General features: G+C 38.9%; 1 protein-coding gene across 2 annotated transcripts; it reads left to right on the top strand.

Moving 5' to 3' along the window:
* Nucleotides 1-331: 331 nt before the first annotated feature.
* Nucleotides 332-12,156, top strand: LOC136111483 (granulocyte-macrophage colony-stimulating factor receptor subunit alpha-like). Of its 2 annotated transcripts, XM_065855728.2 has the most exons (11): nucleotides 332-449; nucleotides 850-905; nucleotides 1,109-1,320; nucleotides 5,226-5,355; nucleotides 5,444-5,619; nucleotides 6,162-6,301; nucleotides 8,035-8,073; nucleotides 8,978-9,107; nucleotides 9,548-9,644; nucleotides 10,507-10,588; nucleotides 11,796-12,156. In XM_065855728.2, exons 3-11 carry the CDS (start codon nucleotides 1,236-1,238, stop codon nucleotides 11,868-11,870), a joined length of 954 nt encoding a protein of 317 aa, XP_065711800.1. In that variant the 5' UTR covers nucleotides 332-449; nucleotides 850-905; nucleotides 1,109-1,235; the 3' UTR covers nucleotides 11,871-12,156. The 2 variants fall into 2 exon arrangements, with proteins under 2 accessions (XP_065711800.1, XP_071669476.1); XM_071813375.1 differs by lacking the exon at nucleotides 850-905.
* The last annotated feature ends 3,158 nt before the right edge of the window (nucleotides 12,157-15,314 follow it).

The following is a 15,314-nucleotide window of genomic DNA, read 5'->3' as shown; positions in this document are numbered from 1 at the left end:
TGGGTTCCCATGGGAAGCTCCCATTGCTCCAACCCTCACAGCCCACAAGCGTGGTTTGTATTGAGAGATGCTTTGTACTATTCATCATTATTTAGAGCTGGAGAGAAATACCTGTAAACCAAAGGATTTGTATGCATTTGTTGGATTCCTAAGCACCAGTGGACTCTGTACAACAGAAAGGAAAATGTAACTGGCCAACTGCTTGCTCATGTTATAGGAAATCACAAGTTATGAAATTACATGAATTTGGCAAGAATGAGATCGGAAGTGATGAACATCATATCTTGCAACACTTCCAATGACACAACAGTTCCCCAAAACACAAGCAGCAAGGGAGACAGCCCTATTTATAGCTATGCAACCATTTAAAATACGAGTCTTTCCACCTTCTCTGAGCCTGAGGATTGTGATAGAAAGATAAACAAGATAAAGACATTTTGAAATAGAAGGTAGGTCTATCTATGTCTTTCTGACTATTTTGTTTCCTGGGATATACAGTGAGACTCTAGGAATGCCAGGGCTGGAGAGGTGATGCCCCAGGAAAAATCTAAAAAGCTATCAGAAGAATATGTGAAGCTAAAGTTGAATGAATTTTTTTGCAAATGAGGTAACTACTGCTTGCTAAAAATTAACCTAGTCACAGTTTTGATTTTATACTGGGTTTTATACTGAATTTGTAGAAATAAGGTACCACTCCTGAATCCACTTTTAAACATATACTCAAAAACATCCTTGAAAATACATGAACTATAATGAGCTAACACCTTCACCAAACTTACCATGCTCATCATTGGGTAACTCAACCTGATGGATATTGCTGTGACTCATTCTGGTATTTTCTGTTCGCAGCTGTTTACCCAACTGCTTGATGTCTATTCATCCTAACCTTTGTATATAGCAAACAGGTAAATAAGCTTTCGACCTTAAGATATCAGTCATCAAATGTATATATGTAACATTTATACAGTGCTTCAAAGATCACCATCTTTACCAAGCATCAGACAAATTGTTTTGTTACACAAAAAGACAAATTCTTTAACTTTATTACAGTTAATTTGAACATTTATCTGACTGCTTAAGAAGTCTATTTGATCTTTCCTCCCACCAGAACTGCATATAGTGTAGAAGCAGGAATATGAGCAAGCCAGACTAGACAAATTCAAGAGACAGTGATTCACGCTGGCATCTTTCACCTTGAGCAAGCTTCACTGTTCTCTGTATCCAAGGAGGAAGAGATGGTTACTCCTCTTACATTCATCTTCATGGCCCAGTGGATGCTGCTGATCACCCAGTTGTGCATTGGCTGGAACTGCACAAACTGTGAGTAGAACACATCCATGGGGCAATTTTCAGGGGTGAAGTGTAGCACGTTTCTCATTATGGGTACTTGTGCTTAAGTTGCCTTCTGTCTTAGATGTGCCAGGTAGTAACCTCTGCACACAAAAATCTGAGAATCAGTCCTGCACCTTACTAATCCTGTTATGGGACACTTGCAGCAGAAATTTGATGCTCAGTCAGTAGAAAATGGGACTGAGTTTGATGAGCAGCACGAATTTCACTGAGGACTGGTGTTCAGTGCCTGCAGGAAATTTTACCAAGACGATAATGGTAAATTTGCTTTGTAAATTTTTAATGGAGATAAAGCATTACACTTTCTTCTTTTTCTTTGATAGCCTTAAGTAACTGAAAACAAAGCATCCTTGGGAGGAACAAGACAGTCTGTGTTTTAGCAGTACTTTCTAGATTTCGTTGAGACCTTTCTTGGTACTGAGGCATATCTGCCCTCTCTGGCCATTCTTGAGAAATTCTTGCATTCAGACAACTTGTGTGGAATCAGGGCCTTGATGCAACTTCAGTGTAAAATCGTGTCTTTTCGTGGTTACACAGGAACTTTGGTGAGAAGCATCTTATATTGTTTGAATTAGAATTTTTAAGCACAACAGACAGACTGAATTAGATACCTGGGTCCTTACTGACTTACCTAAAAATGAGTCATAAGCATTCAGGAACATTGGAGATGCAGTGATGTGCTTTCTCAGGGCTGATTGATGTGACAGAAGCCTGTGAAGACACAATATTTCTGAAGTGGATCCGGGGGGCCAGACAGGTTCATACAATCATAGAAAGGATTCACTTGGAAGGGAACTTTTAAAGATCATCTGGTTTAACCTCCTTGCCATGAGCAGAGATATCTTTCAACAGATCAGGTTATTCAAAGCCCCATCCAACCTGATCTTGAACACTTCTAATGACAGGGCATCCACAATTTCTCTGGGCAACCTGTCCCAGTGTCCCACCACCCTCATTATAAAAAATTTCTTCCTTATATCCAATATAAATCTAACCGTTTTCATTTTAAAAACATTGCCTCTTGTTCTGCCTAGTAAAGTCTGTCCATGTTTCTTATAAGCCACAATGATGTCTCCTCAGAGCCTGCTCTTCTCCAGGCTGGACAATCCCAAGTCTCTCAGCCTTTCTTCAGAGCAGATGTGTTCCATTCCTCTGATCATCTTGGTGGCCCTCCTCTGGACCCTCTCTGACAAATTCATGTTTCCACTGTACTGAGGACCCCAGATCTGAACACAGTACTGCAGGTGGGGTCTCTCAAGAGTGGAGTAGAGGGGCAGAAACATCTCCCTCAACCTGCTGGCCACACTTATTTTGATGTAATCCAGAATATAATTAGCTTTCTGGGCTGCAAGCACACATTGCCAGTTCATGTTCAATTTTTCATCCACCAATATCCTCAAGTCCTTCTTGGCAGGGCTGCTCTTAATCCATTCATCCCCCAATATCCTCAAGTCCTTCTTGGCAGGGCTGCTCTTAATCCATTCATCCCCCAGCCTATATCGATACCAGGGGTTGACCCAACCCAGATGCAGAACATTGTACTTGGCCTTGTTGAACTTCATGAGGTTAAATTGGGCCTACTGAAGTCTGTCAACGTCCCTCTGGATGGCACCCCTTCCCTCTAGAGTATCAACTGCCCCACTCAGCTTGTTGTAATCCACAAACTTGTTGAGTGTGCACTAAATCCCAATAGCTGTGTCATTAATAAAGATATTAAATAGTATTTGTCGCAGTTTGGACCCTTGAGGGACACCACTCATTACTGTTTTCTGCTTGGACATTGAGCCATTGACTACTGTAAGTCTTTGGGTTACACCCATACAGTCAGCTCCTCATGCAACAGTCTGTCTGTTAAACTCATATCTCTGCAACTTCGAGGCAAGAATGTTGTGGGTGTCCATGCCAAAGGTCTTACAGAAATCAAGGTAGATGATTTCCCTTCATCTGTTGTTCTCCCTTTACCTATTGATGTGGTCACTTCTTTGTAGAGGAGTACTAGATTGCTCAGGCATCATCTGACCTTGATTACACCTTTTTGGATGTCTCTAATTACCTCCCTGTCTTCTATATATTCCAACATAACTTCCTGGAGGATTTGTTGCATGACTTTACAAGGCATGGAGGTGAAGCTGGCTAGTCAGTTGTTTCCAGGATCCTCCTTATGACACTTTTTAAAAATGGGTGTGATATTCACTTTTCTGTAGTCATCAGTACTTTGTCTGACTGTCATTACTTTTTAAATATGATGGAGAGTATCTCAGCAGCTACATCAGCCAATTGCCTCAGGACCCTAGAATACATCTTGTTGGGTCCCATGGACTTATGTATGCTCAGGTTCTTCAAGTAGTCTCAGACCCGATCTTCTCTTACGATGGGAGAGACTTCATTTCCCCAGTCCCTTCCCTGAGATTTGGGGACTTAAGATATGTGGGAAGAGTGCTTACCAGTGAACATAAAGGAAAAAATTTATTGAGTACCTCGCCATCTCCATTTCAGTTGCCACTAGTTCTGTGTCATTTATCGGCAGTGGTACACTTTCTTTAATCTTTCTTTACTGATGAATGCTCATATAGAAGCCCTTATTATTTTTGACATCCCTTGCCAAATTCATCTCCGTAACAGATCTAAACTTCAGCTCTAATTCAGATTCAAAGTTTTGATAGCAGGTAGGAGTTCTATAATACAACTCAGATCTTGTGTAAATAGATTACTTGAGAAGTGCCATGACTTTATGAAAAGGCAACTTCTGCTTCTGATTTAGTCTGTTTTCTGGAGGGAAGCGCTGAACTCTTCACCTTGCACTGGTCAAGATTTGTTACCCAGAGCTTCTGGGAAACAAGTTCTCCACCCTGGGAAGCTGTCAGTACCTACTTCACTATTGTAGTTGTCCTACTGTTACAAATCAAGCACAAGCACTCCTTTCTACAGAGAGTAGCACTGTGTAAACCGATAGATGAAAAATAAAAGAATAAACCTTCTGCATGGTATCTTTCAGGCAGAGAATATAAAGTGCATGTTTGGAAATATAACACCTCCTCTGCACAATAGGGAAAGTTTTTCTGTTACATCAATGAAAACAAATGGCACATATTCAAGCATATGCAGATATATTCCTCAAGGTTATACACTAGACTTTGGGAAAGGATTTGCCTATTTCCAATGGCTTGGAGATAAAAGAAAAACTGAAACCCCTCATTCTTTAATTCATTTGTATGAATTGTGTATTTAGTCTCTTTATTAGCTTTTTGTGGGAGTGGAAGTTAAGGAGTAAATTGATATGTTTGTGATCAGAAGATTCCTCATGTTAGTCTCAGGTAGAAGGAAGTACCACTGCAGAGCAAGAACACCTCGCCAGTTTGCATCTACACATCCCTGAAGTCTTGAAAATCTTCACAGCTCTATACTTGGGTTTCTCTCCCTCTCTGGAGTCCACAGAGAATCTCCTCATGCCTTCCACTCATTCGATAGGGTGATGAAGAACATCTCTTAAATAGAAATGCTGTGGCAGGGTACTGAAAGATGACAGGTAAATATTTCAGGTTGTGGCACTGTGGCACCAGTGCCACCTTTTTAATAAGAACAACTCAAAGCACAGGGGCACACTTTAGGTGTCAGCCACTACTAGAGCAGTGTAGTCTCCTCTGAGACTTACTGTATCACATGCAGCTATTACCATATCTTTGGAGGATATATTCATGACAAATTCTTCTTTGAATCTGTCAGTGTCTGTATCTTCCAGTGTTACTACCTAAAATGAAACAATTTATTCCTAACCCCTGAAATAATCAGCTGGAGTTGCAGGTGTGTAACACACCTAAGCATGTGCCAGGATCCTCCAGTGTGGAGCAGTCACATGATTTTTCCTGTGTTTGCAGGCATGAACAGATCGGCCATTGAAAACTTCTCCTGTGTGATTTATAACGTTTCCCTCATGAACTGCACTTGGCAAGCAGGCAGGGATGCTCCAGGAGATACACAATATTTTCTGTACTGGCAGAACTCAAGGTAAGTAAGTCTACTTGAGTCTAGGGAAGCCTGAATTCTTATTTAACACATCATGCTGCCCAAATTTAACTAAAATAACTATGCACAGAGATGACGACGAGATGGAATGTGAGCTTTACATTAAAGATGAAAATGGCAGAAACACAGGATGTAGATTCAAAAATGTGAGGATAGAGACTCAAAAATCTTACTTCCTGGTCAACGGGTCTAGCAAAGACTCGCAGATTCAGTTCTATGATGAGTATATTCAACTGTACAAAACTGGTAAGTAAATAATTTCTTTCTGCTTTATTTTCATTATTGCACGCACATCTGTGGAAATAGGCAAGATATGTGAGTAAGCTGACTAGATTCTTAAAGCTGAAGTGTCATTCTTAAATTTGTGTGGCTAATTTTTTGGAAGGGGGAGGATAAACTGCACAGTTTACAACAGCTACTAAGCAACACCTTCATGTCACAGAAGCATCATGTGAGAAGCCTTGAAGAAAAAGTGACCTTTGGATTTCCTGCATTAGGGTTAGCATCAGCTTAAGAAGACAGAACTCTACCATACTAATCTAGAAAAGTAAATGGAGTGGGCTTGTGTTTGTATGCTCCTAACTCATGTTCCCTGCCTTCATTCCTGTTTTTCCTGATCATGGGCACAGGACTTAAATAACTTTCGCCTTTCAATTATTTTTAACTGAGTTCCTAAGAAAAATTGATATAACTATCTTTATTCATGGAGATATTATTTGCAATTGTACTTTTATCAAAACAAAATCAAATTATTTCAATTATTTGAATTCTTGGTTATATCTTTTCAGAAAAACTCATGTCCCCATCAAATATCACTGTCAACTGTGATGAAACTAAAGATGATTGCATAATTCAGTGGCAACGACCCCAGATAAGTCATTCTAATAAAGATAAGTGTTTTAAATACGAAATCAACATAAAGTATAAGGTAAGAGGAATTTCTTCACCGACTTTTAATTTTGATACATACGTTTTTATTTACAAAACACACAGATAAAAAGAAAACCAGTCTCTCTTGTATGGTGTAGCCTTCCTCATGCGTAGCACCATATTCCTGTGTGGTTGTGCCTTTCAGGCACCCTGTTATACCACACTGACCCAATTTTTAATGCCTGTTTCCCTGTGTGGGATGTTGCTGGAGAAACACTGGATGACTGTGCCTGTGTGGGACTAAGAGGAGAAGCATGGCTAACCAAGGTTTAAACATATTTCAGCTTTGGCTGTGACATAAAAAAAAGGTACTTTCACTAAGACCTGTTGGAGATGTTCTGGAGTCCTTCCAGTGGTGACTGTATCTCTGTGAAAGCACAGAGCTGGGCTGTAAATATTGGACAGAGAAATGCGCATTCACTTAATGAGTTCATGGAGGTGAATGAAATTTATATATACATGAAATGTAAATAACTTATCTAGATATCATACATAAGTAACCAGCTGTTGGTCCAAGAGTTGAAGCTTTATGATGTTAAAAGGAAAATAAATGTGTGAGAAAGCAGAAAGGCAGTGTGAATAAGCACAGGTTACCGGGGCAATCGTTTAAACTACTGAAAGTCAAACTCAGACCTTGGCTTTACAGGTCTTTTGCAGCAATATGAAGGAGTGAGATGGATGTTTTCTGCTGCAAGACGAGTAGATTTGAACTATTCCAACTACGACAGAATTGTGTCAAGTGACCACATGGTGGCGTATAGTGGCTACAAAGGAAAAACCTGCTTGTACTACAAGCAGATTTGGCCATTTAGCATCTGATTTAAGGCATTCCCCAGATTTCTGCTATTTCGAACTTTTAGGTCTGGATGGGGCTTGCTGTGTCATAGATTAGTTTTCTTGAAAGTTCAACTAACTGCTAAAAAATTGTATTGCTTCTTTGAGTCCCTTGGCCACTGCAGCAAAGAAAGCCTATAGAAAACTGTTTGACATTGGAATAAAAGGCTAATGCAGATGGTATAGTCTGCCAGTCATTAGTTGTGGGTGGTCACTACACGTCGTGATAGTCTTTATGGCCATTCAGAAGAAATGAGTGAATTTTATTCTGTCTATCAAAAATGTAGTTAGAGGGCAGCCTGAAATATCCATGAATCCATGTCACTCCTGAATGTTGTCATCTGAGAGAAAAGGAATCAACATTTACATAGTATTTGCCATTAAATATAGTGACGCGTTGTAAAATGTAAACAGTAGATGAAAACTAAAAATTGTCTTTCACAGATTATCTTCTATTTTTCTTTTTTTGTTGTTTTCCGGTGTGTCTGAGAATAAAGTTATAGTTTTCATCCAAGTCCATTTTGCTTGTGTTTTAATTTAATCACCAATCTGAAATAAAATGTATTTCTCATCTCTGATGGTAAGGAAAACAAACACAGAGAGTTTCAAAAACATGGACCCTGTTTCAAAGTAGTATGCACGTACAATTGAGTCCATCTTTTTGAAACATCCTACACTTTTCCATATAAGTTATTATATAAACTTGGCTTTGTAGATTAATTATATATTAGATAATAAATGTTATATAAATTACTAGTTCTTCTGACCAAACTGTCAAGTAGATAAACCAGGGTAATGGAAAGAAAGGGGAGAATAGATAAAAATGACTTCTTATCTTAACACGCAACAAGCAATCATAAAAATAAAGGTGTTTGAGTTTTTTTTCTCAATTTACAGGATAATCCTGAGGGAAAAACCATATATACTTCTATACAAGTAAGTGTGCTTTCTTTGTTAATCAACAATACATGTTAGTTCTATAGTCATTTATTAAAAGTAAATAGTATGTAAACACCTTTAAATCTGCATGTGTTCCATGTCCTATGCTTTATGGGATCCTTATTTCTAAATTCCACAAATATATCAAACTACTAAAACATCATGACATTTATATAGTATTTATCCTACATTCAAGGGCAGAACTTTATTACTATTCTGCAAGTATTTTGAAAGCCTTTCATTTTACATTACTTTACATCATGAAAAAACAAAGACCACAAAAGCCCTCTGGGATGGATGTTGTCCTCCACGTACACTGCATCTCCTTCTAATAAGTGTAGTTTGCACATCTCATCTCTGTCCTGAAAGTATCCAAGAGCAAGCATGTTTCAGCAAATTCTAGTAACATTAAGCATTGCAGTTTTCTATTTATTTTACAGGTTTGGCTGGAAAGCTCTGCTTTTCCTGTGAAATCATAATGCAAAGACTGAGGAAGATGAAGTGCATGCACTGTTTATTTCTTAAATCACTCAATTCTAGCAGTATCAAAATGAGGCAATTCAAGATATTTTTCTGTCTCTGTCAATGTGCCAAGGGAAATTATCAATAGATTGGACCATAATGTAAGAAATTACAGGATGTAGTTTAAAAGGCAAAAAGCTTCTAATTAGAAAAAGTTTATTGACTGAAAGGTTATTTTTTAAAGGAGATAAACAGATACATACATATTATATACATAATAAACATGCATATATTTATTTTTTGCTTTGTAATAGCAGTCTACTTTAACAAGCAATATTCTCCTAGCCTTGTAAAAGTTTCACTGGTAAATGGAACTTGCATATTATGAACACCTAGACACGCAACAAAGAAAAACAACTTAGTTTTGCTTTCTTTTTAGGAAGGGGGAAATAGTCACACATTTCAAAGATCCAATACAAGAAAAAAGTACCTCTTGAAAATGCGAGCAGCAGGCAGTGCCTGCTTCGTGAGTCCAGCCTGGGGGGAGTGGAGCACACCTGTTGAGTTTGGTAAGAACGAAAATCCATGCCATAGGCTACTCTCCCCCAGTGATGTCCTTTCTACCTCACACATTGCTGTGCTCCTATGGACACACAGATGTATAAAGATTTGGCAAACATTTTGTTTCCCTCCACACTACTGAAAAGAAGAGGAAGAAAAGAGTTATTGCATCACTTAACACTCTGACATAGGAAATAAATATAAAAATATACACATTTGCAGCTGAAGTGCATACCTGCTTACTGCAGGGGATGAACAAACAGGGACAATGCTAATCACTCCCAGAACACACTACTACTAAGGTGCTAAATGAAAGAGTTTATTTTTATTCCAATAGAAATCTTTCAGACTGACATTCACCCGTTGGTCACCAGGGTAAATGTTTGATCCAGATGCAAATGTATTCCTTTTTATTAGAAATAATACTTTCTGACTATTTCACTTTCAGGAAATGAAGAAATTATTTCTTCTTCAGAAAGTATTTTACTCGTGGTAGCAGTTGCAACACTCTTAGTGACAATTGTTGCAATTTCGTTCTGCAAAAGGTAAACAATTTATGCATTTATTTTATTTTGTGTGGGTAAGCGAAACATCTGCAGTTCTTACAGAAATAAGGCAGAAGTGTCCCTGTAGTACAGATAAAACTTTTTCACTCTCATACCAGTAGAAATTTATCCAAATTAATGATCCTGAGGCAGATACTAAAATGGTGATGCTCAAAGTCCCTCCCCAGCTGTTCTGCACAACTTTATCCAAGGCCTCTCCTGTCAACATGTCAAGGAGAGCAATATCATCCAATTACTCATATTATCAGTACATCTGCTCTGAATATTTGCAATGTTGACCGTCTATGCAATAGGTTTTCTGATTTCTTGAACTGCTCAATTTATTGTAAACACACTGTTGGATTGTGCTTACCAGTAAAGATTTTGCGATGTTCACTAGAATTGTCCCAGCACACTGAATGTATTTGAAAGCACATAAGCTAAGCAGCTTGCTTCCTGAAAGAAACTATGGATGTGAAGCAGAAAGAAAAAGGCTGTTCCGCCATATCATACACTTTGTATAGGAATACACAGTAATTCAGATAAGATACTGTGCTTCCAACTAGTTAAAATTTTTACATCTACTTTTCACTGTTTTAGTGACATAAAGGGCAGGACAATTGGGAGTTGCTTCTTTTTAAAGAAGAAATAACTACTAATGAATCTTTAACAAAAAATTAAACCATTACCATTCAAATTTTTAGTGCTTTCCTGATATGTGTTCATTCTGTGCTAAGATGTATTTTTTTCATTTCCCTTCTATTCCGGAAGAGGAAGATAAGAGCTGGTTCAAGGGTGCAATGGTTTTGACAGAGGTGGTTATTTAATTTTTCTTTTCTATTCCACCTCTTTTGATCTCCAGGACTGGCTGTTGGAAAGCAGCATTTCCACAAATCCCAGAGCCAAAAAATGCATTTCATGGACTGCATGATACAAATCCAGAGGTACGTTTTCATTCTATTTTATATTAAATGCGTGAAATACATACAAGATTACTGCAGCTATTTTTTAAATGATAAGGAATTTAACGCAGGGAGTAACTCTTTGCCTTATTTTGAAGAATTGCAAGAGAAAATCAGCAGGCAAGTTTGTTAAGGGAAGGCGAATGCAGTGCTCTTTCAGAACCAGGGGGTTTCTCCTGCTCCAGTCTCACAAGTACAGGGGCTGATGCTCTCATTGGTAGGTCCAGACAGCAGCAAGAATTGTGTATTTTCCCAATACAAGGCACACATGTACAAAGACACACACAGAGGACACTAATGCAGCCAGCCAAAAAAGCCAGCACAGGTGTCTTTGCTGGCACCACATCAACATGAACTGCAGTCACATAAATGGGGCTGCAGACATCTCAGTCCTCCTGCTTCTCTCTGACTGAGCAGGGCTGAAGTTTGCCAGTGAGATGTGCACACGCCCTCACTCTCTTCATTCACAACAACCATAAATTAGCAAGTTCCTCACATCTGAACTTTGTGTCCAGACCCTGGGTCCCCCCACCAGACTGCCAGCTCTCACCTTGGGTCTCTCCAGGTGTGAGTCCCTCTGCATGTAGGTCTCTCCTACTCATCTACTAGTCCAGCTTGAATGAAACTCACTAGCAAGCTAGACACACGGTATAGAAACGCAAGGTGACACAGAGGACAGTTTAAAATAGGATTTTGTAAAGTAATGAGACCAACTGCAGTAGTCACATACAGCGTTTAACCAGACCAGCACACTCACCAACAGCTCACTTGTGCCCTTTCTTGTCCAGTGATTTTTCATGTTATTTCCAGTAATTTATCATGGTCTGTTCAATTAACTAAACTTCGGGCCAATGTGTACTCATCTCCTTTTACACCTTAGCGAAGGTTTGAGGTCTTTTTTTGTATTAATTTGTTTGATAATTTTTGTGGTAATCTGCATGGTGCCTTGGAGAAAAGCACACGTTCTCCCTGCCCACTTCCAGGCCAGACAAAAATAATACATCAGCATTACAAAGTTGATGAAATTTCATTGTTGTGTCCAGCAAAGGAAAGTGTGTAAGTTAAATAAGAAATGAAATATTGATATAAAATATGCAACAAAAGTTGAAATACTCTCGGAATTGCACGTAAGTAGAGGTTAGTCTAACTTTATATATAAAGCTAATGGAGGTTTTTGTTTTACTTTTAGCTGATGGAGAGCAAACTTCTGTCAATAAAATCTGAAAATGAAGAGATTATGTTAGTTGCTGATGTACTGAAATAACCAAGAAAAACTGAAGAATTTGAAAGTGCATTTCTTAGCTTTCCCCGTGGAAAGTCTGCAATACTGTGTAGGATTTTGCCACTTTTTTCTTTTTCTTGACAAAAACAATAGTGCAGCTGAGAGAGAATGATACCTCACGTGTAACTTTTTTTTTTAAATGACATTGTATTTTCTTTTAATTTTGGCTAACTTTAACTGTTTGGGTAACTTGTCCTTATTGGATATCTTCCATATTGTGAATATGATTGAAATATTTCAGTCAAGAAGTTTTAGTTACATTTTAATTTGTTTAGGGAAAAATAATGGTTTTGTCTCATATGAGAAATAATAAAAACTAATTTAATGAGACTTTTTTTTTTCATTTCTGATGCCTGAATGTCATTTTTCTGCTGTCAAGAATGGGACTATGCATACCTGAAGTTTCCTCAGATTTCTTAAAGGAAATTGAGAAAGGGATTGAAAACAGGCTGACACATTGAGTGGTGGCCTGTAACCAATAGGAATCTCAAAGGACAGAAGTATGTTTAAAACCCTAACTAATTCAAGAGTTTAAATGCATTACTTACAGTTAAGAGATCAGCTACCATTAACTTGATATCAGCCCAGAATTTACTTCTGTAGGTATTCTCTTTATGTTCTTACTGCCCTTTTGCCTTTTTGCTACTTCCATTCCTCTTTAACTTCTTAGTATTTTAAAATATTGAGTGCATGACTCAGTCAATCTCTGTGTCCTTTTGTTCAAACAGAGGCCTTTACTACTCAGGTGGACATTATTTTTTCAGAGACATAGGGTTAGGACCAGGTATTGGGAAAACAGCCATGGCTGTTGTTGAGCGCAGTGACTGGTTATGAGTGGCACTTGACAAGGATCAATGCTGAGACTCATCGTGTTTAGTACTAACAGTAACTTAGACAATGGGCGTTAGCAACACTGTGGATGACAGCAGACTGAGGACAGTGCCTGATGTGGTAGAGTGCAGGTGTGTTATTCAAAAGGTTCTTGACAAGCTGGAGACTGTTTGTTAGGAACCTCCTGAAGCAAATGCTAAGGCAAGTATACAGGAAAAACTAACTGTATGTATCCTTGAGAAAGACTGACAGATCTGCAGAAAAGACTCTGACATGTTGGTGGGCAAAAAAGTGAAACCAAGTCAGCAGTGCTTCTTTATAGTAATGAAAATTAGCTACACACTAGGTTATACTGGGAGAAGTGGACTGTGCAGTGATTATTCCCTCTGCTCAGCACTCAGGAGTCTGCATGGGCAGTTCTGTGCCCAGTTTTCAGCCTCCTAGTACAAAAATGACATTGACAAACTGGTAAGTTCAGCAACAGGGCACCAAGATGACTATGGGGGCTGAAGCACACAATGGGGGCCTGAAGGAACAGGGAATTTTCAACCTGGAGAACAGAAGATAAGGGGGCCTACTGCTGTATTCCACTGCATGTAGAGAAGACAAAGCAGGCTTTTCTGGGAGTTGCACAGTGTAAGGATGAGAGGGAACAGTCACAAGCTGCAGAAAGACAAATTAAAACTTGGTATATGGAAAAAGATTATTTGCATGGTCTCTGGAATGGTTGTCCAGAGGGCCTGTGAAATCTCCATCCTTGGATATACTCAAACACAACTAGACAGGAACTCAAGCAACTGGATCTGACAATGAAGCTGGCTCTGCTTTAAGCGTGAGGTTGGACTCAATGATCTTCTGGGGTAGTTTACAACCTAAGTATTTCTCTAACTCTTTAAATTGGGAGAAATGTCTCTTGTCGAAGGTGGTCAGGCTTTATAAGTCCCTAGTGTGAAAAAATGGGACACATTTGTACATTTAAAGTGGCTGGGAGAGCTGGAGTCGTACTATGTAATGGTACAGTTGCCTAGAGAACTACTGCATAACACATGCATCCTCACCTGGGAACAGAGCCTGACTCAGAAGGATCTTTTTTCTTTTCAGTACTGAGCTGTCAGTTTGAGTCAGCGTTTCTTTTTCATTTCCTTATGCATTCTCCACCTAATACATAGCCTTAGAGTTTGGATTAGGGCTTGGGGAAGCATAGGAAAGCCCAGTATTGCAAAAGATAAGAAACTCAGGTTACTTGTGTTTTGGCAATCCTTCTGAGTTAGGAAAAGGAATAATATTCTTTAGAGAAAGTACTTTGCTTTCTGTTTCACTGACTGGAATGGCCCTCTTCATGTCACAAATCCCGAAAGGAGAACTAGTATTTGCAATCAGAAAGCATCAGAAGCTGTGTTTTCTCACAGTGTTTTTCATAGTTGAGTAAGGAATTACTGACACATCACATTTATGCTTCTGTGTAAAACTGCTTTTCACTTTGAGACTCAAGGTCTTGAATTTCTATACTAGACATTTGAACATAGCTATTTGATTACTAGATTTGTTTGATTGTGATACTAGACATTTGATCATTAGACTAAATACTCTCAGGACTACTTTCTGGCACGGAGGCCAATTGCCATGTAAGAGCCCAGATACATTTTATTAAACCTTTGAATAAAGTGGATACATGCAAACACCCTCTAGAAATTAGCCCTGACCTGAGCTAATCTCTGGATTGTGTCCAGGTGTTGTTCAGGACATTGCTTGCATTGCTGGGAACTGTTGTTTCTGGACATGTTCCATTGCTGGGTAGCCTTCCAGTTATCAGTGCAGCTAGGGGTGATCCTCTACAGCGTCCAACGTCTACAGTAGCCGGATACAAACAGTTCTTGGCAGACTACTGCCTTTGACATAGTTAATGATTGCTTTTAGGTCAAAGAATCACCTGGGAAGCTTTTTGCAGTGTATCAGAACAACAAGTCCAATTTCTTAATGAGGATGAGTTCATGCTGGACACACATGTAAATCCCCTTTGTATTTCTCTCAGTATGCAGCAGTAGCCAGAGTTGGAATGCTCACAGTCACTTGCTAAAAGAATGACGGAGTTGCACTAGACTCCACTAGTTTATACAACCTTTCATGATATCTTTCCTCCTATGCAAAATTTCCAGAGCAAGCATAGTTTGGCTTTAATCCACCAAAATCTAGCCATGAGCTATGAACCATTCATTGGCTCTCTGTAGGGAAGAGGAAAGTACAATACCTTATTGAGACACTCAAGAGATGACATTATGGTCTTGTTAAATAGATGCTAAATGAACTCCTCATTTGTTTCCTGTTTTCTCCTGGAAAAGAATAACAAAATCCAACTTATTCAGGAAAGGTGTTACACCCATACTCAAAAAAAGTCCAAAGGTTCAACCCAATGAACTTCAGGCTTATCAACGTGGAAAACTCATGCCATGAGTCCTCTTGGAACACACTTCTGGACCCATTAAGGAGAAGAAAGTCACTGGGAAACTTTCTAAGCCAGTATGGTCCTCGGACTACTACCCTTTACTGGTCTTCCATGTGGGTGGCGATGAAGTTGCAATGAGTAGTCCAAGTGTG

This window comes from Patagioenas fasciata, chromosome 1, assembly GCF_037038585.1.
Source record: "Patagioenas fasciata isolate bPatFas1 chromosome 1, bPatFas1.hap1, whole genome shotgun sequence".
NCBI lineage: Eukaryota > Metazoa > Chordata > Aves > Columbiformes > Columbidae > Patagioenas > Patagioenas fasciata.
This window is presented reverse-complemented; position numbering and strand designations above follow the sequence as displayed.